The 24,497-nt window shown below is 41.2% G+C and overlaps 1 protein-coding gene across 9 annotated transcripts in view; it reads left to right on the forward strand.

Annotated features, from left to right (window-relative positions):
• Positions 1-24,497, forward strand: part of KNDC1 (kinase non-catalytic C-lobe domain containing 1) — an 83,176-nt gene that overhangs the window by 24,547 nt on the left and 34,132 nt on the right. For 6 of the 9 annotated variants that reach the window (XR_013233662.1, XR_013233663.1, XR_013233664.1 and 3 more), the window contains exons 4-14: positions 2,729-2,875; positions 6,785-6,902; positions 7,562-8,508; positions 14,417-14,531; positions 16,883-16,954; positions 17,046-17,107; positions 18,997-19,155; positions 20,341-20,418; positions 21,148-21,232; positions 21,954-22,116; positions 22,982-23,889. Coding sequence is in view for 6 of the 9 variants with exons in the window: in XM_077350199.1 (XP_077206314.1) it covers positions 2,729-2,875; positions 6,785-6,902; positions 7,562-8,508; positions 14,417-14,531; positions 16,883-16,954; positions 17,046-17,107; positions 18,997-19,155; positions 20,341-20,418; positions 21,148-21,232; positions 21,954-22,116; positions 22,982-23,889 (2,854 nt within the window). In the remaining 3 variants the exon portion in view is untranslated. The remainder of the gene's footprint in view (positions 1-2,728; positions 2,876-6,784; positions 6,903-7,561; positions 8,509-14,416; positions 14,532-16,882; positions 16,955-17,045; positions 17,108-18,996; positions 19,156-20,340; positions 20,419-21,147; positions 21,233-21,953; positions 22,117-22,981; positions 23,890-24,497) is intronic. The other 3 variants (XM_077350201.1, XM_077350203.1, XM_077350204.1) reach the window with 3 other exon arrangements.

Genomic DNA, 24,497 nt, shown 5'->3' on the forward strand with positions numbered 1-24,497 from the left:
CTGTAACATGAAATATCTGGTGCAATTCACATCTCATCCCATCATCCTGTCACTGATTTTCTTTGGCCTCTGCTTACTTGTTTTTTTGAGTGACAGTCAGGATTTTTCTGTGCTACAGTTTCAATATTGCCATTTGTACCACTTTGACTCCTGATCCCTCATTGTTGTGTTGTTTTTTTGCAAATTGACCTGTATTTGTTGTTTGTTTCTTTGCTTATGTTTGGATTTATATGACCTCCCTTCTCAGGGTACTGGCTCAGGGCAGATTACAAGGTAAAACATCACATCCAAAACCACTATAAACAGTTAAAGCCATAAAAGTGCGTTTTGATTCTGTTATATGCTGGAATATACTGGTAAACTGGTATATGAGTTTACTTGCCAAACTACACATATTTCAGAGGTAGATATGGAATATGAAGATCTTGTAGACTAGTTTCAAAGCCCATTTATAAAAATGGGCTTTGAAAGGGGAGTACGGGGAAAGGGAGACGGGCGGGCGCAGCCAGCCACCCACCCCGATTTATCGCAGGTACCCTGGGGAAAGTGGTTGGGGCGGGCATGGCAAGGAAGGGGAGACGAAAGCCGCGGGCCACTCACCTGGCTGGTATCCTGGCTGCTGGGGACAGCGCAGCCGTGGGGCTGCGGGCAGCAGAAGGGCGGGAGACACAGTGTAGGCAGGCGAGTTGGGGCGTCGGCCGTCGTCATCTCCCCGACGAGGGGGGGTGGGCAGCGCGGCGACGGGGAGGCCGGTGTGGCAACGGGATGGCACACATGCGTGGTGGAGGGGTGGGGTGGGGCTGCTGTGGGAAAGGCAACCAGGCATGTGCCGGAGTCAGTGCATGCCTGGTTCAGTCTAGTGCCGTGGCAGTGGCCGCGCAGGATGTGCGGCCTAGCCACAGCACTACAGGAAAGGCAGGAAAGGGTGTTGTAGGCGGAGGATGGGGGAAAGGTAAGGCGGCGCAGGGCGAGTGTGGATCGGGCGAGGAAAGGGAGAGGCAGGGTGGGGGTGGGGGTTGTGGCATGGCAGCGGGGTCAGAACGGGTGTTGGGGGCGAGGGGGCATGTAACGATGGGTGGGTGCGGGCATGTGTGTGTGCGTGTGTGTCGTGGTGGAAGCGGGGGCAGAGTGGGAAGGGGTCTGGGGGACGAGGGGGGTAATTGAGGGGTGGGTGGGTGCTTGCATGTGTGTGTGTGGGTGCGTGTGTTGCAGTGGAAGTGGCGGCAGCGTGGGAAGGGTTCTGGGGGGAGGGGGTATTTCGCGGTGGGTGGGAGCGTGAATGTGTGTGTGGGTGCATATGTGTCTCGTAGTGAGGTGCGGCATCGTGGGAAGGGGCTTGAGGGGGAGGGAGCAGCTATTGCTGTGTATGAGCATTGGGGCGGGCGGGAAAGGAGTAGGAACGCCGCGTCTTTGATGCTGCATCCCTGCTCCTGTCCCGAGGGCAAGGGGAAGGTGCTGGGAGGACTGACCATGTAGGAAGGCTGCTTGTCTTTCTGCACAGCGAGTCCCCTGGCTGCTTGGCCCTCGAGTGGCACTCGGAGGGGCGAATCAGGAGCCACTTTGAGGCTCCTGATTCATCCCTCCAAGTTTTTATCATGGACAGGGCCCGCCCTAACTCCTCCCCATTAGCCCCTAGGGCTTTATTTATGCGCTCCACAGGAGCGGTTAAAGATATGGAATATCTTGTAGATAGGGCTAGCTTGATGTTCTGTAACTCATTGACCCCAACCAAATGCCTGGCAGAAGAGCTCTATTTTGCAGGCTTTTTTGAACTGTGCAGGCATATGTCTCAGGGGTCAGAGGTCACCAGCCAGTTTGAATTTGTAGAGTGCAGAGCTCTACAAGGCAGGGGGAGGGCTAGTCAAGCTAGGTGATCCCTCAGACCAAGGGTAGTCAAACTGCGGCCCTCCAGAGGTCCATGAACTACAATTCCCATGAGCCCCTGCCAGCATTTGTTGGCAGGGGCTCATGGGAATTGTAGTCCACGGACCTCTGGAGGGCCGCAGTTTGACTACCCCTGCCTTAGACCATCATTATAGGATCAAAAAACACCTGTGAAGTTTTTGTCTCCTAATAAAAACTGAGAACATCTACCCTTTACCTGGAGAGCCAAGTTTGATTCCCCATTTCTCCATATGCAGCCAGCGGGTAACCTTTGGCTATCCACAGTTCTCTTAGAGCTCTCTCAGCCCCACCTACCACACAGGGTATCTCTCTCAGCCCCACCTACCACACAGGGGAATGGAAGGGAAGGTGACTGTAAGACACTTTGAGACTCTTTTGGGTAATAAAAAGCAGAGTACAAAAAACAAACTCTTCTTCTTGTACTTCTAGAATGCACCATCCTTAGCTGAACAGATTAGTCAGCATCTTTAATGCCACCAAAAGATGCTTGTATGTCATTTTTATTCTCTGATGGGGATGCACTCATTTGTTGTGGGCTGTGCAACGGTTTCCATGGCCCATCAAGGTCAATACTGTCTACTCAGACAGGCAGTGTTGTTTAGACATTGTGCATTGGTAGACGTGGGCTGCTTTTTAAAATAGAAAATAAGTTCCAATTTAGTCTCTGTTGCATTATGGTGGATAATGTGGGACTAAGGCACTTCTGCTGTGATTCATAAGTTGTTTGCACTGTTTTTGACTCACCAATTTTAATGAAGTTAAATCCAAATGTAAGTGATAGAATGGTAAATTCTCTGATTTATTTATTTTTTACTATTTTCAGGCACATATTTTTTCTTTAGGAGCAACACTACAAACAGTGATTGAATATACGATGGAATTTGAAGTACATTCAGAATTTAGCCAAGATCTACAAATTCTGCTTGAACAAATGCAAGAGGAAAATCCTCAAGAGAGGCCAGATATTGAGGTAAAAACTTTACTTGCGGACTGATAGAATACTAATGTATCATGTTGCCTGATTCTGATGTTTCATCATTGGACAGAAACATTAGTTCTTCAGTCATTTTTTCTTTACTCTTTTACAATTAACTGCCTGGTTAACCATGGTACTTTTCTAAGGTTTGCCCTTGTACTGAAATTGTTAGCTCTTGTAGTTCATATAATAACTCTGCATTGGTACTCTAGATCTGTGTTCTGCAATTGTTCTGCTGCCTAGCACTATGATGTCCTACGATTAGGGCTCTCCCATCTCCTGTTACATCAGGAGACTTCCCTGCCACTAATCATTTGGGTAGCAGGACTGTCTTTTTAAAAAAAATTGCTGCTGGCATGACAACATGATGTCCCTTCAGGAAAAACCTGCAAGTAATGTCATGCCAGTCTAGGGATTGTCAGAAACTCGATGACATTACCGTAATGCTTCAGGCAATCCCTGAGCAATATGGTTTTTCCAGGAAGTGATGCTGTGTTACATATGATGTCTGTGATCTCCCATGGCCCTGCCCTCAACTCCCACTAGCTACCAGCCATTTGCTGAAAACACTAGCTACCATGTTAGAATTTGCACTAACATAGGCTAACCAATTTGGAACAGTGCCTTTCCTTTTATTGCACACATATTGCGCAAAGACAACAGAGGTTTTAAATTCAGTAGAATTTCCAGTAAGGTGCAGCTTTGCTTCTTGTCTGAAAGAACTGGACTTTCAAGTGTTTGCTAATGGAAGGGTTTCCCAAATGGGCAGGAGTTAATTAATTTGTAATACATTTTTAAAATTTGTTAAACATTAATTGTCTGATATGACCCACCCCCTCCCTCCCAAAATGAGCAATGATGGGCCTGGAGGGGGTGGAAATGGGAGGAGCCCCGGGTGGGCATGTACAGAGCTATTCTTCCCTACCATATTCTGCACGATCACTCCACTTGAAGCCTGAAGAATGTTTCAGGGTAAAAAAGCTGAGCGACACCACTGCTATACCATGCTATTAATTAAGCATGCAGAAGGACGATGAAGAGCATGCTATATTATGATTTAGTTATAAGCAAGGATGAACTGAAAACATCCTATTGAGCTAAAAAGTGCCAGAGAGGCAGGCTGTGGGGTGCCCTTGATCCTTTTAGCTGTTGCCCTTCAGGCAAATCCAGTATGTTCACAGTACTCCTTTCCTTAGTAACCCAAAGGGAATACTTGGCTTAATGTATATTATGAGCATTCCCCAATCTTTTAAAGATCATTAAACGGGTTTGGACCCTGATCATTCGTAGAACTATAATAAGTATAAAATGAGGAACGTTGCTTGTTGGCAAACCTCTTCTATCATCAAATATGCTCGTAAGGGCTTTTTTCTAAATGGATTTCCTCTGGCAGTGTAACTGCATTAAATTCTTGGAATATTACCAGTGTTTTCTAACTTGTACCAGAATAAAAATACTTCAATGATTAAATATGCTGTAGAGATTATCCCTATTAACTCTTAGTCTATGGGGCAAAATCAACATGATGAAGAGCAACATTTTTCTCTGAATTGTCTGCATTCTTAGGGGCAGGGGGTCTTTCCATTGGTCAATGTGAACAAGGCTAATGCTATACAAATTGTCTTTAGTTTGAATGCCAAATGCTAGCCAGATTTTCTTTACTCAGATTTCTTTATAGGCTATAGAATATGTTATATGTGGTATCACTACTGCTGGCCTGAACTGGTTGGCCTAGGCAAGCCCTGTCTCATCAGATCTGGGAAGCTGTTCCTGGTTGGTCATTGGATGGGAGACCAGCAAGGAAGCCCAGGGTTGCTATTGCAGAGGCAGGCAATGGCAAACCAATTCTGAAGCCTCTTTCCTTGGAAATACTATGGGATTTCCATAGGTACCTCAGGGGGTGATACTCTCCCCTACACTTTTCAACATCTATATGCGCTGTCTGGCCAGCTGGTCCGGGGTTGCCATCAAAATGCAGGTGACACCCAGCTCTACTTTCTAATGGACAGCTGGCTGGGCTCCCCCCCCCCCCCCCCCGATACATTTACCAGATGTTTAGAAACAGTGGCTGGATGGCTCAGGCAGAGTCATCAGAAACTCAGTCCCTCCAAGACGGAGGTCCTGTGGCTGGGTAGAAGGAGGCAGGATCAGGAAGTGCGTCTCCCATTCCTGGATGGGGTGCAATTAACACCAGCACCAGAAGCCAGGCACTTGGGTGTGACCTTTGATTGCCTCCCTTTCCAAGGAGGTTCAGGTCACAAAAGCAGCCCAAACAGCATTTTTTCATCTGCACCAAGAGCGGCTACTAGTGCCCTACCTGCCCTCCAAACACTTAGCGACAGTAATCCATGCAACGGTCACTTCCAGACTAGACTATTGTAACTCGCTCTATGCGGGCCTACCCTTGGCATTGATCTGGAAATTGCAGCTGGTACAGAACGTGGCTGCAAGGGTCCTCACTGGAACATCGTGTTCCCATATTCAGCCGGTGCTACGCCATCTGCACTGGTTACCAGTCTGCTTCCAGATCAAGTTTAAGGTTCTGGTTTTAACCTTTAAGGCTATATATGGCCTGGGTCTGGCTTATCTGTTGGACCGCTTATCTTCTTATGCCCCCCCCCCCACAGGGCTCTTCGCTCTGCAGGTATGAATTTACTGGTGGTCCCGGACCCCCGGGACATACGCCTGGCCTCAACCCGGGCCAGGGCTTTTCAGCTCCGGCCCCAACCTGGTGGAATGAGCTCCTGGAAGAGCTACGGGCCCTGCGGGATTTGTCAGCTTTCTGCAGAGCCTGCAAGACAGAGCTCTTCCGCCAGGCATACGGTTGAGGCCAGGGTGGCTCCCGGCGCTGTCAGCTGTGGATCTCTAGCTGAAACCAACTAAGTCCCTTGCTCCCAGATAGAGAGTAATAGACCCTTGCTGAACAGGAGGAGGGGAGTGGGTTATATATTTATTACCCGCCATCGCGATATTGTGTTTTAATTACATTTTAATGGGTTTTACAGGATTTTATTGTACTTATGAATTTTTGTAAACTGACGCGAGACATTTGAGAGTGGCGTTATATAAATAAATAAATGAATAAAAATACATATAAATAAGTTGTCTGCAATTTAATGGCACTTTCCCTTCCGCCACCACTGCTGCCACCCACATTAGTCCAGCCTATGACCTGTTACTGAGTCCTGACTGAGTCCTGTGTGATACCATGGAAATATCTTTCATAAAAACATATATTCAAAGTCCCGAATGTACTGGAGTCATCTATGATGTTTCATTGCTTTGGAGGAGGCTGCCCAAGTTTTGTGGGGCAGTAATTACCTGTGATTCAGAAAGTCACGCTCAATGTGTAACAGCTGCATATAGCACAGAAAGGGATATAAGGACCTAGCTCCATGCAGTGCAGTGGAGCCAAACAGCAGTGTTTTGGGCGTTGCTGTCTGTGTTGGTGGCAGTTGCTGCCACCACTGGGAGGATTATTAATTGAAAATGCAGCCTAACTGATTTGTCTCATTGGATCAAATATTTTGGACTGCTCATAATGAAAAATTACTTAGAAGTGCAAATCTGCAAACACTAGGCTTGATCTTGTTCTTATTTTAGTGACATGGAAAAGTGCCATGTAGGAATAAGGCTGTATTGGTTGCTAAGAGATTGGATGTTCTCCTTATTGTGAGAACGTATAAAGTATATTAAAACACTGCATTTCAAATGGATTCCTAATTCTCTAGAAATGTAAGGGTTGGGAGAAATTATGGCATCTTAGAGTTCTTAAATTGCCTGCTTCACAGATGCAAAACATTGCATTTCCTAGGGAGTAGAAATCTCTCCTGTCATTGGAATCATGCCATCTATGATAGTGAGATAATTACTCAATGCTTTTCTGTACGATTGTCATTATAGACTGTCATATCATTGTGTAAAGAGAAACTGAAGTGTTCTTCCTCAAGCGATGCTTGCCAGTGCTTCTCTGCTATTGGAAGAAGAGTGCTTTCCATTGAATCTTGTGACGCCTTTCAAGGTACGCCTTAAATTCAATAGATATTGTAGAAATCAAGAACCAGTTTAAAAATCTGCTAGGGGAACTCTCTAGTTTGTTTTTTTTTTTTTTTTTTTTTGCACTGTATTTAGTAAAAAACAAATAGTGGCAAAAATCTATTTTTTCCATCAGATTTTCACGTTAATTTTCCTTCTAATAGTTCCTGTTTTTAGATCTTTGTATTAGGGCCCCATCCAATGAACTGCTGAACTGACAAATGTTGAGAATAGAGCATAGCTACTGCATAAGTGCATGCTGGAATCCATGGCACTGTATCAGTTTTGTGAATTCAGTTTATTGGGCCAGTATGTAAATGGATGGAGCTACTCTGCTGGCAATGGCTATGGAGCCAGATGCTACCTGGCACAGAGTTCTTCATCATCAAATAAGAAATCTCCCAAAGGGTAGGCTACACCATAATAGATGCATTCCAACCATTAAATGTTACTTATTATTTCATCCTCACCACTTCATATTTGGTAAGAGTCTCTTCTATAAGCGCTAATGCAATGTCAAGGCATCGTAGAACACTCATGTAACATCCGGCGAAAGCTTTTTGCGCTTCATGTACGATGGGGACAATGAGAAAATGGGTTGGCAACTTTTTGAATGAGAATGTCTTATTTTTCCCCCCCATCCAGACAGTTGTGATAACTTTCAGAAAGGAAAAGTTTATGAGTGTATTTCACCCTCTGTTAAAAATAACTGCAAGCAAGAAGATTTTTCTCTGCAAATGGAAGACCAGAAAACTATTGTTGGTGAAAACCTTTCTGGCATGTACTCTGTGAATGACGGAAAGTATGATGAAGGAGAAATGCAAATCAACCCAGTGAGTGAAAGATTTTACTGTCAGCGTGTTTCAACTCAACTTACAAAATATAATGAGGGGGACAACAGCATACAGCATGAAAACAAGTATGTGAATCCTCTGGCCACAAAACTGCAACCAAATGACTTAGAGAGAGATGTACTCACAAAGAACAGCATGAGGAAAATAAAAACATTTCCAAAGTTAACATCTAAATCTGAAACAGACCCAAGTATTTCCTTCCCTTCTGTAACACACAGTGGGCTGCTAATGAGGAAGCCTCCGTCAAAACCCAAGTTCTCCTCTGTAATCACTAATAATGAGCATACTGCTTTTGGGGGAAGATTAAATCCATGCAAAACTAATAATCAACTAGGACTAAAAGCAGGATATTTCGAAGAGTCGAATATAAATGGAGATGAATCTTCTTTTCATCAGCTATACATGCCAGTCAGTGTTGGCAAAAACATAGACCTTTTTACATACAGCCCGGCTGTCTCTCAAAGTTCAGACAACAGAGGCATGCTAAATAGGCCAGATAAGTCAACTACAGGTCCCCAAGTGCTAGCATGGGAATACTGTGCTGAAACATCTCCATGGACAAGTGAACTCAATTTGCCAGGTATTAACAGACCAACTACAACATTAACAGCGGCCAGTGTAAATGGATGTGGATCGGGCATCTTAAATCATCCAGAACACAATTGGCCTGAGATGAAAAACTGCTATATTGAAGATGAACCGGATGAAGTCAGGACAGGAAAGAACAGCAACAAGCAGGTAGTAAAAACAAACCTTTAACTGAAAAAATGTCCTAATTTGTATGGCAGGGGAGGGGCTTAATGATGGGTTAAGCGACGTGAGTCACTTTCCAAGTTTTATGTGTGACTTAAACCGAAACAGCATGCTACAAGAAGTACTAAGAATTAGCTGATTTTTTTCTTAATTACTAAAGGTTTTAGTAGCAAGGGTCATTGGAGAGGAAGGGACACGGTTAACAATAATGCATGACAGTAATGTAGAATAAAGCTACTGTGACAAAATAAATGTCAAGTAATAGGCTGCAGGCGGAACTGAAGTCATGTATTTACCACTAGTTTTCCAGGAACTTGTTTGTACCTATAAGTAAGGTGAAGTCATATTGCATGGCATGTTGTACAAAGTGCCTTATTATGCACTTTGCTCCATGCTAATGTGAATGTCTAAGCAGATTTATGATAGAAATGCCCTGGCAATAGTAAATGACTGCATATGAATGCCTTGGTTTATGATAAGAGCTGCCCTGTGGAAGAATTTTAAAGCACCTTACTGATGTAATCCAGTCCTTAAGTAATGTGCAAAGCTATAAATATACGTCTCATATCTCCTCTATCATCCATGTAGAGGGCTAAAATAGTTTCTTCACTGAAAGGAAAAGTGAGGATTTTGAATTCTTTCCCCCAGTATACCATTCCCCTACTTTAAACCACTCCCCGGATGCTAGAGTCATCGTAGACAAAATGGACATATATTGAAACTTCCTTATGGGTCTAGCAGCACATGAGGGCACTGGCAAAATGAAGCAGGGAGAGTGTACCTCTGACAGTTCCTCTGCAATGCATAATTCTTGCATCTTGAATGACGAGAATTATCTGACAGATCTCTGCCAAAAGATACTGAGCTTGTTTGGTCAGAGTTTCTTCAAGGATTTTCTTGTGGTTTCATATAATAGTTTCAGTTGAATAGGTATGCCATCACCCTGACCTGGATAGCCCAGGCAGGTCAGATCTCAGAAGCTAAACAGGGCTGATCCTGGCTAAAATTTGGATGGGAGGCATGCAATGATTTCTGTAGTAGTTCCTCCAAGGAACCCTAGGGTTCATGACGCAGAGCCAAGAAATGTCCAACTACCTCCCAATGCCCCTTGCTTGGCTGCCAGACAATCCTCAAATCTTCTGGCAACACTATAGACGCCATATGATAAATAAATAATGTATGCCATATCTCTCTCTCAAGGAAAAACATCAAAAAAGGCAAAGCTATGATGGAACAAACTTTGTCACAAGCACTAGTACCATTGCTTTAGCGGAAGGTCGTTGTAATCCATGCCCGTGTATTCAGATTTATCCAGACTTTTGATGACACATACTGCACAGAACACAGACCTGTGTTCTGCTATATTTGATGCTGCTACCGTTTCAAACTCTGCTGAATCAAACTAAATCTTTTTATTAATAACATACTAATGCCACAAAGTTAATAAGTCCCTTTGGACTAAAGTGTATTGTTATTTCTGTCACCTTGTTCAAACTTCTAAGTGGGCTTCAGTGTGGCAGCACATTCCCATAAGAATAGAGGCTTCACATGCTCTGTATTGTAGTTGATGATGTTGCCTGTGCAATGCCGGTGGCATCATACCTTTCATGGCAGTGCAGAGAAATGCTGAAGGCTGTGTTTATTTAGAGCGTAGTGTGATCACTCAAGTCCTGGCTGTTATTTTGGATGCTCTGTTTTGTACCAAAAGATAATGCTTACCTGGTACTAGTTCCCCCTTCCATACTTGTCTGCATTCATGTCATACAGAATCTTGCTTCCTTAATCCTCTGTGCTTTGCTTGACATTTGCATTGCAAAGTCTATTCACCTATTGGCTCCAAAACTATATATTTTAAACTTTTAAAAAAGTATTTTCTCTATAGTTCAGAAATAAACATTTTGTCGGCTTGAGCGCACCAGTATCCCTTTACTCTAACATACTTTCATTCTAGTCTTGGTGTCTCATCTCCTTCTACGCAATTGCTGTGGCTTTTGTAATGGGAATTACAGCTCTCAATCTATCACTCTGTGCTATCATGTAGACCTTTACACTGTGACTGAAATGAAAAACCGAGTCAGGTAATGAATTTATAATGGGGAGGGAATACCCTTTTCAGGTGGTAACAATCATCTTGGCCCCCGAATGATACTTGTTAGGAAATGGATTCAGATTTTGTAGAAGACTATTTGAGCAGTGCTTTCCATTAATTTCCAAAAATAGCGATTAAGAAATGGGTTTTCTTGTAGTCCAGGGTGTTGTCAGTATTAACAAATACATTTTTCACTAGTATGGGTGTAATCGTTGTACTATTGGGATACTTGCCATTTGGATAACCATAAAATTGGATTTAAAAATTCCTGAACTGGAGAATTCTGTCATTTATACTCTTAAGATTTCTATATTCTCATTCCCAGGTCCCTCTTTCTTGGAGCAAATGCTTAATATATATTGGTTTACTTGACAGACTGCTCAGGTGTCAGACCTTTTTAAACATTTTATCTATTTGAAATCTCTCAGTCTGTGGTAGTTTTCACTTTACTGACTTCAAAGCCAGCAAATACCTCTCTGGTTTTCTAGTGTGTCCAGCAAGAGGCCTTTTGGATCATCTCAATGGTACTTCAGGAAGGACCCTTTAAAGTTGAATGGTAAAGACAGAAATAACAACAATTATTGGTTTTATGAAGCTTCCTTGAGAGCTTCATGGTCGTTTAAGGGAGGATTCTGGATTTTCAGTTCTGTTTTGTGTCATTGTTGAAACCATGGTTCATCAATCTATCTGTAGGAATGGCCTGTTATTGCAGACCATTGATCCTCATAGCATAATATTGCTTATTTTGAATTGCTGGGCTCTGCTGTATCAGACAGAGGTCTTTTCACTAGCTTTCTTCCTAGATGTTAGAGACTTGTACATACAAATTCTCCCTGTCCAAGACCCTCCTCTCCTGTATCTTCTCCTGCCTGATGGTTCAAAATAGATTGTGTTCTCAGTGCCTTTAGTTTCTCAAATGTATATGGAAAGAACATCTGAAAATAGCAACATTTTAGCTGAGGATTAAACTCCCCATAAAACTATGTTTACTGTGTTTAGAAAAGCAAAAACACACACACGCACACACACACAAGTAGGCATTCAAGAAAAGCTGCAATTATTATTTCCTTGTCTGAAAACTAAAGATTTGGTTTGGACTGTATGCAGCCAAAGAGTAAAAGGATGCCTGAAGATTGTTAGGTCAGAAGTATTTGAACCTGCCTCAGGATTAGAAAGATGCATAGCATGAAGGGTAACCATTAGTGTGTTTGTGTGGGGGGGGATTTCTGTCAGTTCTCTGCTATCATGTCAATTTCCAACAATTACACCTGGCAAATTTCTTAGAGTGACAAAGAGCAGAAAAATTACTGTTGTATGAAAGTGAAGTACTTGTTCATACTTAATGCTATGAACTCTTTGAAACCATGCCGCTACATGAACAGTCCTGTAATGTTTTATTTAGGCAAAATATTTATATACTGCTTTTTGACTAAAGCTCCCGAGGTGGCTTTTAAGAAAAAATCTTCCTTTCAAAGTCCATTGACTTTTTTGCAGAAGGTGAGTGAGAGAGAACTAGGCTAATGGGTCAACTGGCCACTTCCTTTTCCTCCTTCTGTGAACAGCATGGTGCCCCCACTGTTTGGGGGAGCTTTGACATAATGTTGAGCTTCCGAGGCTTTCTCTTCTGATAAGACCTCATTTGACCTAGTTCAAAAGAGGAAGTGTGTTATGATTGTGGATGAAGCATCCATATGGACATCTGGGGAGGGGTTGGAGATTAAATCCACATTTCTTTCTCCCCTTTAGTCCTTTACGGTGCTTTTTTATCTTTACCTTTGCATTGCAATTCAGCTGGAATGGCTAAAAAGGAGTGTCTCTCAGTCTGATTGTCAGACTGTCATAATTTCTGTGCTGATGGGAGTGGTGGTGGGGTGGATGCATCAGCAGCTGCATCTAGGACAGACTGTACCAACATGACAGTGTCAGCTCCCATACTGTTCACTGCCACTTCTACTCCAAAGGTCCTTTTCCCACCCATTGCTATAGGGTTTGAGTGACTGGAGAGGGATGAAGAGAGATAGCAAGATCCTTTAACCTGGTTTCATCAGTCTGTATTTGTTAGTTGCCTTTATTTTTTTGAAAATCAAATCTGCATACTCATAGCAATCAATCAAGCAGATGTGTGCTGCTTGCAGCAGGGATTTCTGCTAGCCAGTAGGACTTCCCCCATCCCTTCTCCCACTGTAGCACAAAATGATCTCTGAAATGTTGATCCTGAGGGACAGGGGATCTCCAGAAACAGCATGCAACACATTGAAGGTCTGCAGCAGGAAGGAGGGATTGGAGAAAATTCCCCTCTCTTTGATTGGAGGAAATCTTCCTCAGGATCTGAATCATGACATCAGACAACAATAGGACGTGAGACCTGGCTAACCCCTAGTAATGTTCTGCATGTTTATTCAATAAAATGTTTCCCACAAAATACTAACCTCTTCATATCATTTTTGCTTGGAGCACTTTAAGTGACAATGAAGACTTTAGAGGAAGATGCATAAAACACAGCTGCCAAGATAGATCATGTTTTATAGTTGCCAACTTGGAGATGAGAGACACAGTTGAAGAGACAGTGATGTGTTATGAAGAAGATATCTGGGGTTTGATTCAGGGCAACAAAAACCCTCTACTCTCCACTTGTGTTAGCATTACAAGGATAATATGAATTTCAGAAGCTTAGAGCCTGTTACTGTATATGCTGCTATACTGAAGGTATTTGGTGATTGATATGCTTGCTAATTGCTTGACTATCTACTATTAATGTGTAAGTGATGAAGGTATATTTCACTAGTTTCCTGGGATACTGTAACAGAGGAACCTCAATGGAACCAGCAGTATATTGTTTTTAAACAAAGCTGCAAGTGATATTGTCTATATATAGTACTATAACTCATAGATGGTTATAAATTGTGTATCTTACAGAATGGTCAAGATTCTAGTGGGTTGCTGTGTTGGTCTGAATTAGCACAACAAAAATTGAGTCCAGTATACAAAGATTTATTGAAGACATGAGGAAGAGTGTATGCACTCAAAAGCTCACGCCTCGAATAAATCTTTGTTGGTCGTAAAGGTGCTATTGGACTCATTTTTTTTAGAATTGTCAAGAGGCAGAGATACTTAATAAAACCGTTTATGCACTGGGAACTTCACTGCCCCAGCTCCCGTGCAGGAGCACAGATCGGGGGCGGATGAGGTACACCTGGCCAAATGCTCCCCCATGTGAGTACAGGAAGAGGTGGGGCAACCTGCCATGACTAAAACTCCAGCCTGCAGCATGGCATGAAATCTCCAGTGCATAAACGGTCTAAGTTATCCCTTTCTTTCAGGGTTTTTCAGTTGAAACTCACTTTCCAAATCTAAAACAAATTTGAGGCTCAAATAATTAAATATGGAGTCCCACAGTCACCTGTGTGTTGCAGTTCTTAGTTATGTCTAGTGAGAAGTGTCCACATGTACACTATTGACAAACAATATTGTTTCCATATCAAACTGTTAACCATTTCATAACATTTCAAGGAAAATGGGAGGGACAGTAGAGGGCTGGATCCAAACTATAAGTAGAAAGAATATTTTATTTTTGTTTGTTTGTTTATTCATTTATTTGACTTATATTCTGTCCTTCCTGTTTTACAAATGGGCTCTGGGCACTTCATAAAATCATCAGTCAAAACATCCATGGCATAATTACAAACATAGTGACTAATGGATGATTTAATTGATGATGTTTGTGAACTGCCCAGAGCCTGTTTGTTTCTACTAACTTGAGAAATGCTTTTTGTGACTTAACTGTCCTTAACATTTTATTTTCAGTGGGTTTTTCTGAAACATCTCTTAACAAAGTATGGTAAACCACTGAAAGACTTTGAGCTATGGGCTTTATGTTATGAATGTTTGCTTACTCTGGAAGCTTATACAGATTATCCAGGTAAGACCATTATTAATTTCTTCTGAAATTATATATTGACTTAGACTTGACATTAATATCATCCTTCTGGAAATAAAGCTCTTTGAGGCCTTTGGGAGGAGAAGGTGAGTTCGCATACAGGAGATATATGCTGGTCTTGAATTGTAAATTGTGTCCAGCCTAAGGGGCAGTTTAGGAGCTGTGAAAGGAGTGAAGAGTGCCCTATGGAATCTCATGCTGGTTCCCATCTGCAGGTACAGTCAGAAGATACCCTCAGTGTTTTGAATGTCAAACATATTTGAACTTTGAGTTTCACTTGTGTCTACTGCCACGCTGGCTGAGAGGGAGTCTCTAGGACTTAATGTTGCTAGAATGCCCCTTCCCTTTTACATGTTAGTCTATTCCCCATAGATGCTTTTTGGCAAGAATTTGAGGGATGCTGTGAAGTGTGTAATGGCGCAGAAACAAATCAATATGGAATGGTTATAAACAAACTGTAAAGTCAATAATTCAGCACATATTCTTTTTACGTTGCTGATAAAGTCATTTTCCATATGCTGTTGAAACTTTTTTTGCAAAGGAAGATGGTTTATCATGGTTTTGGGTGCTCTTACATAGCCACTTAATGCTGGGTTTATTGTGAGGAAGATGTTTCATTAATATTATATACCTGGTAGGCTTTCATTTATGATGACAGTATTTTGAAATGAGGGTTGGGGGTGGTATTGTTGGGTCAGTAGGGACGACCTTGTTGCAATTGGGAGTCTAGAGCATTCAATGTTTAATGCACACTGCCAGACAATCCTCAATCCTCAATTGTATACAATCAAGGTTATCAGCTGGTATGAGTTTTCTAGGTCATGTTTCTTGATGCTAGGGCATTGTATAGGGACACGGGCAGTTTTAGTGCCCTAACCTTGATATCCTGAGCCTTCAAGGTAAATGACTATTGACCCTTTCTTTGTGTAGATTTCATTGCCTTCATTTTAATTTTGTTTTTGGCACTTGTCATGTTGAGCTCACTCTGTCACTGATGAAACTGAGTGAAGGAACTGAAGAGAAGGAGAGAAGCATTTGAAGCCCATGTCATATAATCTCATAACTTGATCCAGTGATAAACTAAAACATGCCCTGTCCATTTCCCTCTTCACTATAAAAGCACGGATGTCTTCACATTTCCTAGCTGAACAGAATCCTTATTTGTCTGGCAGCCCTGGTGTCTATGAAAGCCTCATGAGTCTCCACTTAGGTTTGGCTGCTGAAGAGAAAAACAAAATAGGGATTCTCTTCAACTGGGAAAAATTAAGATATCAACATTTTGGTGAGATTCACATTTATGTGAGGGGGAAAGGATGTGTCCTTTTCAGCATTTATTCTATTATTCAGCCAAATGGCCACATTATGACATTACAAAATCTTTTCTGTAGGCTAAGGCCACTTAGTCCTTTCTGCCTTCATATGGAAGAGCCTGCATTGTTCAAGGGCTTCTTAGCTGCTTTTAACTTCTCTTTTGCTGATGATGTTACACTCATTTCAATTCAGCCCTTTTAAAAAGTTAGCTTTATTCAGCTGACCTGATAAACAGTGGTTTGTACTGCATCCTGCCTATCTGATGTAAATAACAACTCCCAGTTTGTACAGAACCCCTGTTTTATTTGCTGCCTCTCTCCGGTCAGGAAGATATCATCCCTAGAATGCTTTCTTTGAGGGCAAGTGGGCATAATGGTCTGTAACCTCTGGATTGAAATCCCAGCCAGAGGTGGTGAAACTGTGGCTCTCTAGAAGTCCATGGACTCCTGGAGAGCCTCAGTTTGGCCACCCTTGCACTAGGGCAGGGGTGGGCAAATTGTGGCCTTCCAGCTATCCATGGACTACAATTCCCATTAGCTCATGGGAATTGTAGTCCATGGACAGCTGGAGGACCACAATTTGCCCACCCCTGCACTAGGGTAACCAATCTCAATGCAAGGCCTGGAGTTCTGTAGTTACAATGATCTCCAGACTCCACAGATCAGTGCCCCCTGGAGGAAATTGTAGCTGCAGAAGGTGAGCAGTAGACTTTTTTTTTAAATCCCCAGACATTACATGATTCCAGTTTCAAACCAAATGTCAACTGCACATACTGAGAGGCTTGTGAGTAGTGCTTTGTCACAGTATGAATGGTTGGATACACCTAAACACAGCACCTGGAAGGGTAGGAAGAGTCTCTCAAGGTGCTAAAAAGATAAAATATTATTACCTCAGATGATATATGAATGAGATTTTGGTCTGTTGTGTGAGGGTAGACATCCTTGCAACCAAAGCTTATTCTAGCCACATTTTAGAATTTTACATGATTCTAACTTCTGCTATTCGTATTGCCTGTTTTTCAGCATATTTGTGTCTAGACTCAGTGTTGATTGATAGTGATGGAAGTGTTCTGTTTGCTCCAATAGAAAGTGAAGGTAAATGCATGCTACCTGTTCCATTACATTTATGTTTTAGCAATATTACAATAATGCCTACATTTTTGGTGGTTTTTCTTTTTGTCATTAGGATCTTATGATATGTTTTACTTGGCTCCTGAGACAGCAGAAGAGGATTTTGTTACTGAAAAGGTATTGTATAATGTTGATAAGACCTAATGTACCTGAAAGTACATCTTTAAAGAAAATAAAAATATTAAAAGGAATGCCTTTAATGCTTGAAACAGCTACAGCTTTGTTTAATGCAAATATCACAGTTATTATATATTTGCATTCATGTAAAATGTGCCAGAAGGATTTTTTCCCCTTCATTTATTAAGCCTTTGGTATAAATAGTATAAATGATATAAATATGGCAATAAGAAAGTCAGAAGACAGGCTTTCCCTGGAAGAAGCAATTAAGGTGATTTCAATTGCGTAATGATTTGATTTGCTAAAAAGGATTTCATTCCTACATGCTGTTCTAGTAACAAAGATGAGCCTTCAACAGTTTTTGTAACAATCTCAAATTAAGCAGTAGGTAATTACGTTCTCTTTCGTGGCTGTGTAGCTCCCTTGAGAAGAAATAGGTGATTAAATTATGTATTAAATTAATTATAATAAAGTTATTGAATTTTCCTAAATTTAAAAATGATTAAAATATTTTAAAGAACTTTTTTCCACATTGAGTAAATGGGCATTTATAGTAACAATTTGTTTCCATAAATGCCCATTTACTATAGCATTGTCCTTATGCTCTCAGAATACAGGTTGAGTCAAAAAATTTCAGTTCTACTCACATTGTCTCTGCCATTAGACTTATATTCATGGACACATGAAGTTGCCTTATACTGAACTAGATCCATCCATCAAGGCCAGTGTTGCCTGCTCAGACTGGCAGCAGCTCTCCAGGGCCTCAGGCTGAGGCCTTTGATATTACCTACCACCTGGTCCTTTCAGCTAGAGACATCAGGGATTGAACCTGGGGTCTTCTGCATGCCAAGCAAATACTCTTCTGTTGAGCCACAAAGCTTCCCAGTTTATTCTGTGGGGATGATGCTCCAGCTTGAAGTAAATTGGATGTAACCAATTCTTTCATCTCTTAAAATATTTCAGATCAAATATCCTGTGTGCATATTCTGGAGAAAGACTATGCAGTAGAACAATATTATGTCATGGTTATTCTCTTGAAAATTAAAGCCTGGATCCAAAGAGCTGTGAAATAGCACTAAGGGAAATATTGGCTATTGCTATTCCACCGATGTTTGCACAGGAGTTCACACAGTAGTTATAATGGATGGGTTCTATTGCCATAATCTGGCTTGTGCAATTTCTTGACAAGCAGAACTGTTTCAGATTTAATTTCACCTTCTTATACAACACTCTGTGAGCGGAACCAAACCTTCTGACCCAGCCTGCATTCTGAGGGAACAAGGAGAATGCTAGGATGCATTGTTCTGTCCATCTTTATATTCATGACACTAATGGTGCACATGTTAATTTTAGGGTTTTTTCATATTACTCTTTCAAAGAACTCTCTACACAGCCAGGTTTTGGTGCAATAAATGTACGTTGGTTGCATGTAAACTGAACATCTCAGGTTGATGCTTCAGTTGTCAGGAACGTTGCAAAGGATACCCTCGTTTACCATTGGAGACTGTAGGTTTCCTTTCCATAGATCTGGCTTTCTCCCCCTTCATCTTTTGCACTCAGGCAGGCTACTATGCTATGGTCCTGGAAGGTCAGTTGTGAGAGTGTCCCAACCACAGCCATTATGTTCTTTTGCCATATATACAGCAGTCAAATAGGAAAGCCTGTAATTGCGCTCCACTGTTTCTTGATCCCTTGTATACCTGAGGCTTGCCAGAACTCAATGGCCTGTGCTGATGCTGGCAAAAGTGTCAGCACACAACAGTTTGTAGACTGGGCTTCCAGTAAATGTCTGGCCTTGTGTCAGTACTGATGTGTAAGTATATGTCTTTGCTCCTCAGTGGGTGTTGCCTGGTGACATGTGTGCTTTCCCACTCTGCCATCTTCAACAGGTTTGTATTTACTCTATCGCTGCAATTTTGTGGAGAACAGCAAAATATAATTTTCCACCTGATCACAAACTGGTGTTGCCAAGGAAACTGAAGAATTTTCTTCTGAATATGGCAAGAAGAAAGTCAGAAGACAGGCTTTCCCTGGAAGAAGCAATTAAGGTGATTTCAATTAACTCTTTGATTTACTAAAAAGGGTTTCATTATTTATTTGTTTATTTGATTTCTCCACCACTGCTCCTGGCTAGCTAGCTAGCAGCAGCTAACCATGTCCGTTAAAACACAAGGCAGTGTTCTCTCAAAGAGAGAATTCCCGGAGAGACTAAAAGAGGCAGTGGTACACCCGCTACTGATAAAAACATCTTTAGACCTGTGGAGAGCCTGACAACTAACTATCCATCTCGCACTTAGCATTTCTGGTGCAAATGGTGCAAAGAGCTGTTGCAGATCAAATTTCAGCATTCCTGGAGGAAGCTTCAGTTCTAGACCTATCTCAGTCAGGTTTCTGGCCTGGCCATGGGGTAGAGACAGTGCTAGTCACTCTGATGGATCACCTCCGTTGCCAGCTGGACCGAGGTGGTTTGGAGCTGCTAGTACTACTAGATCTCTCAGCAGCGTTCAGCGCAGTTGACCATAAACTTCTAGCTTGTCACCTCGCCAATGCCAGAATACAGGGGACAGCCCTTCAGTGGCTGATCTCCTTCCTCCAGGGTCGCAGACAGGGGATAGCAATAGGAGAGAGATCATCAAGCTGCCAACAACTCACTTGCAGAGTCCCACAAGGAGCAGTCCTCTCTCCAATTTTATTCAGTATCTTCATGCACTCTATTGCCCATCTTAGTAACAAAGATGAATCTTGAACATTTTATATAACAGTCAAATTAAGCAACAGGTAATTATTCTCTCTTTCGTGACTTCGTAGCTTTCTTGAGAAGAAATCATTGAGTTTAAAAATATTTAAATATATTAAATTAATTATAACAAAGTTAATAATAAAGTTTTTGGATTTTCCTAAATTTAAAGATGATAAAGACCTTTTTTCCATGTTGAGTCAATGGGCATTTATAGTAACAATTCCTTTTTCACCTTATGCTCTCAGAATGCAGATTGGGTCAAAGTTTGTTTCTACTCACATTGTTTGTGACATTATACTCTATTTCTTGACTCAATAGCTCCCTTGAGAACAAATATGTGAGTTTTAAAATATTGAAATGTATTAAATTAATTCTAATAAAGTTAATGAATTTCCCCAAATTTAAAAATGATTAAAATACTTGAAAGGACTTTTCCACGTGGAGTAAATGGGCATTTACAGTAACAGTTCAACACAGTGTTTCATATTTCTAGACATGTGATAGCTCACTGCTGGAACAGGGTATAAACAGCAAGAAAATTCTGGCATTTTTGAACAAAGCAGCCTTTCAGGTATGAGGGAGTGTGTATATGTTTCTGTGTGTGTGTGTGTGAGAGAGAGAAAGAGAGAGATTGAAATATTTGCACTTTTATGGAGTTTGTTGGAGTCTTGCTGAGCATTGGAAGCAGCTCTAAGTCTTGATTTTAATGTATAACAAAAGGAATAAATTTCATTGGGACTGTTCATATTTTTTTAATTCCATAAATGTGTGTGAACTTAATTTTCAAAAATGATTTCCTCTTGCTGTCATTTCCAAATACTATATCCAGTCAGCTGTATCAAAAACTATGATACATTCATGTGCTGCTTATATGTCCCAAATATGTGTTATCACCAATTGCAGTTGCTGGGAATGACCACTGGGTATATTGTGTACTTTTTTGTTTTATGTAAAAATATCATATTGTTCTCATTTTTCTTCCTGTTTTATATTGGGTATTTTTTTTAAGGATCCAGCTTACTGAGGATTTGCTTCCTTGCATCTGATAATGGAATAGACTTATTTAGCTCTAAGCTTTTTCTGAATGTTTTTACTTTTTTTCAGCTTCTTGAAATCTTAAAGTGTTGGGGAAGCATTGTATACATTGAGTCTTCATTACAAAATCGGGGAGGGGATTACAGTACCCTTCTAAATTCACTGAAGTCAGTGGGCTTAGATGAGAGTAACTCTGTTTAAGCTCACAATTTGTGTTGATAGCAGGTATTATTTCAAATGCAACTTGTTTATCCTTTTGTATTAGGATTTCGAAGAAGTGGAAGCTTCTTTTTCGGCTAATTTGCCTTTTGATTTGCCGAGTGAGAGGAAGCCAGTGGGTGATAATGCAGGTGAGTATTTCTGCAGAAAAACTACTGATCTTGCATGTGTGCAATATGATAACATTTTAGGATTGCCAGGTCTCCTTCTGTGGCACTCTGAGTGGCAGAAGGATAAAGCAAAACTATCTCTTTGGGGCCAATTCTGTGATGTCCATTTTGAGGGGAATCTGGTTGTTACAGCAGTCTTCTTTAGGCATCTCCAGAAACCATATGATTTGACTGTAGAGTTTCTGGCAATTTCTAGAGACCCCCCCTTCCCCCCCCCACACACACACCTGAGTTCTGCCAGTTGTCAGGTGACTTGCACAATGAAGCTGATGGACAGTAGATTTAGGATGGACAAAAGGAAATACTTCTTTACACATAGAATAATTAAAATGTGGAATTTGTACTCATGTAGTAAATATAGTGAATAAACAGCTTTACAAAGTAATTAGGTAGATTTGTGAAGGACAGGTCTATTGGTGGATACTAACCATGGTGACGGCAGGGAACCTCCAGATTCAGAGGCACTAAAACCCTGAATCTCAAAGCCAGGAAGCAACATCAGGGGAACATTTCGACCTCCGGAGGAACTGATTGGCCGCAGCTTGAGACAGGATGATGGACTAGATGGGCCACAGGACTGATCCAGCAGGACCCTTCTTGTTTTTAAAAATCATGCTGGATTTATGTTTGTGAATATTCATTACTGATTTTTGTCCTCCCCTCCTTCTCTTTGGACATTAAGGATTTTTACCTATTTGCAATCAAAACAAGCTGATAGCAGTGAAAGGTCCGCTCCCTTGCCTGACTTCTTCAAACAGAGTAAGCACCATATTGCCAACTGCTTTCACCTCTTCAGCAACACACTTTAAGCCGATTGTTCTACATCAGAATACAGGCATGGAAAAGTAAGTCAATCCTTGTAATATTAGGACTGACGTACGCTATTGTTTTATATGCTGTATTTAATATAAAAGGTGGCTTTGGTTTATTATCTGCAGTGAAGCCATTTGGGATACCTCATGTACCACTAAGGGCTGTGTACTTGTAAGCAACCTGAGGTCTCCATCAACCTGCTGATTACTCAGTCCATTTGTTCCTAGTTCTGTTTAAAACTACTTTCTAAATTCATCATTATGTGCAAGTTCTGATCAAACAAATATAATTTTCTTCTTTCTTTACCTTTCAGATGGTCTGTTTCAGAGTTCCAACTATGTATACTGAGTGCTTGTGCTACACATGAGCCTCCTTGTTGCCACATTGCCTGACTGGCATAACACATGTACATTCCCTGCACATTCAGTTTTGGTAGACATGAACGGAATCCTAAATTTTTGAGGGAATGTGTTTGTACATACTCTAGCTATATGTATGTGGGAAATGTGCATGTTTATCAAGTCAAACAAAATAGTGATAATGTTGCCAGAGTTCAAGAAATAATCCAATCCATGCTTTAGCAACCATGCTGTATCAAATTGGTTGATATTCTGAAGAATATTCAATATTCTGAAGAAGTGTGCATGCACACAAACACTTTTACCCAGCATTAAACTTTGTTGGTCATAAAAGTGACATTTGGCTCAAACTTTGTTTTGTATTTAGATGGTTACTGGAAGTTTATTTAAGTCTTTGTAGCTAGTAGTCAATGATGAACCTATAAGAGTTTATTTAATGTGCTCTGATAGTCTCCATGTAAACGTTAGAATGGATTCTTGTATTAATGATTTATTTAAATTGTCTCATCTTTATCAAGTACTTCACTTACTTTTTCAGAGATGCTATTCCATCCATAGCCATACCATGTGAAACAAATATGAAGAGAGAAATATCCCCAGGCAGCAAAAACACAATAATTGCAAAAGATGAAACTGAAGAACAGATAGATGAAAACTCTAATTTAATAACAGCATGCATGTCACCTGATGTTCAAGAGCATGATGAACTTAAATCAAAAATATCACTTCAGACTGCTCCAGAAGACCAATATCCAAGCAAAATGGATGGATTCGTGGATAAATTGCCATTATTCTCTGACTTTCCATCAGACTCTCAGGAGAAGTGCACTTTACAAACGTGCTCATCATGTGCTTCAAATTGTACCATGCCATCTAGTACAGCTTTTGTAAATAACTTTCTTCTAAAGCAGGACCCAGAGACAAGAGTGCTAACGCTTGTTCCAGTGCAAATAGCTGTTTCAGAGCAAATACCAAACAAACCCCTCCATTCAAAAACAGCGTACAGTTGTTGTCCTAGTTTACACGTTCTCCTTTCAGATGCTATAAGAAGCTACAGTGTTGACAAAAGCCTACAGAAAAATGCATCTCTAAATAATGTGAGAAATTGCAGGTTCAGTAACATGCAAAGTGAATGTGCAGAAATGAAAAACAGAATTACTAGTTTATCTCCAGCCACAAACTACTCTCAAACAAAGTGTTCTGAAAGGAGCCCATTTCTTCCATTTTATAAGAAATTCACTAATGATGCCGACAGTAATGTTTCTTTACTAGATTGCACAATGCATGCATCTGTGGACCCAAACCCTACTTGTTTACTCAACCTAGATGCTTTCCACCAAAACAGTGGGATAAGTGAAGGCTTTGTTAAGAAAGTGGTGCATTTTATCCAGGAAGAATTTGCACTTGGTAGTTATTGGGAGAATACAGATGAAGCTCTCGCTATGGGTATGCATTAATATTTTGATACTACAATGCAAAAAATGTGGTGGGCAGGATGATAGCAAATGGCTTAGTGGATTAGAGTGGTGCAACGATGGGCATTTTTATGTGGTTGACAAGCCCACACAGATAAGTGTCCTGTAAATATACAGTAGGGAAATCTCTGAAATCTGTGGCTTCTTCTGTTACTGTGGTTCTGTGATTGTTATAATCTTCAACTTAATGCTATTCTTATTTCATTTATTAAATTACATTTGCATCCTATCAAGGAACTCAGATAACTTTGACCATTTACGTACAAGGAATCTGACTCTGGACAGCCTCTGGTTACTAGTGGGTTTTAGAGACCCCTCCACATGACATTTCCTGCATCCCGAGGCTGTCCAGGGGCTGGCTCAAATTTTACTCAGATTTGAGGGGAATTGCAAAAAGTGGATTTGCCACTTTTTATCTTGCATCCCCTTGGTGAGCACCCAGAGGCAAACCTGTATAGAGGGGGAAAGGCACAGTAGTCTCTATAGTATTGTCCCATCCTTGCACCTGTCCTCCCCTCTCCATTTCCTGCTCAGAGAATTATTTTTTTTAAAATGGTGTGGTCAGCATTGCTGTGGGAC

This window comes from Paroedura picta, chromosome 8 (genome assembly GCF_049243985.1).
Source record: "Paroedura picta isolate Pp20150507F chromosome 8, Ppicta_v3.0, whole genome shotgun sequence".
Classification (NCBI taxonomy): domain Eukaryota; kingdom Metazoa; phylum Chordata; class Lepidosauria; order Squamata; family Gekkonidae; genus Paroedura; species Paroedura picta.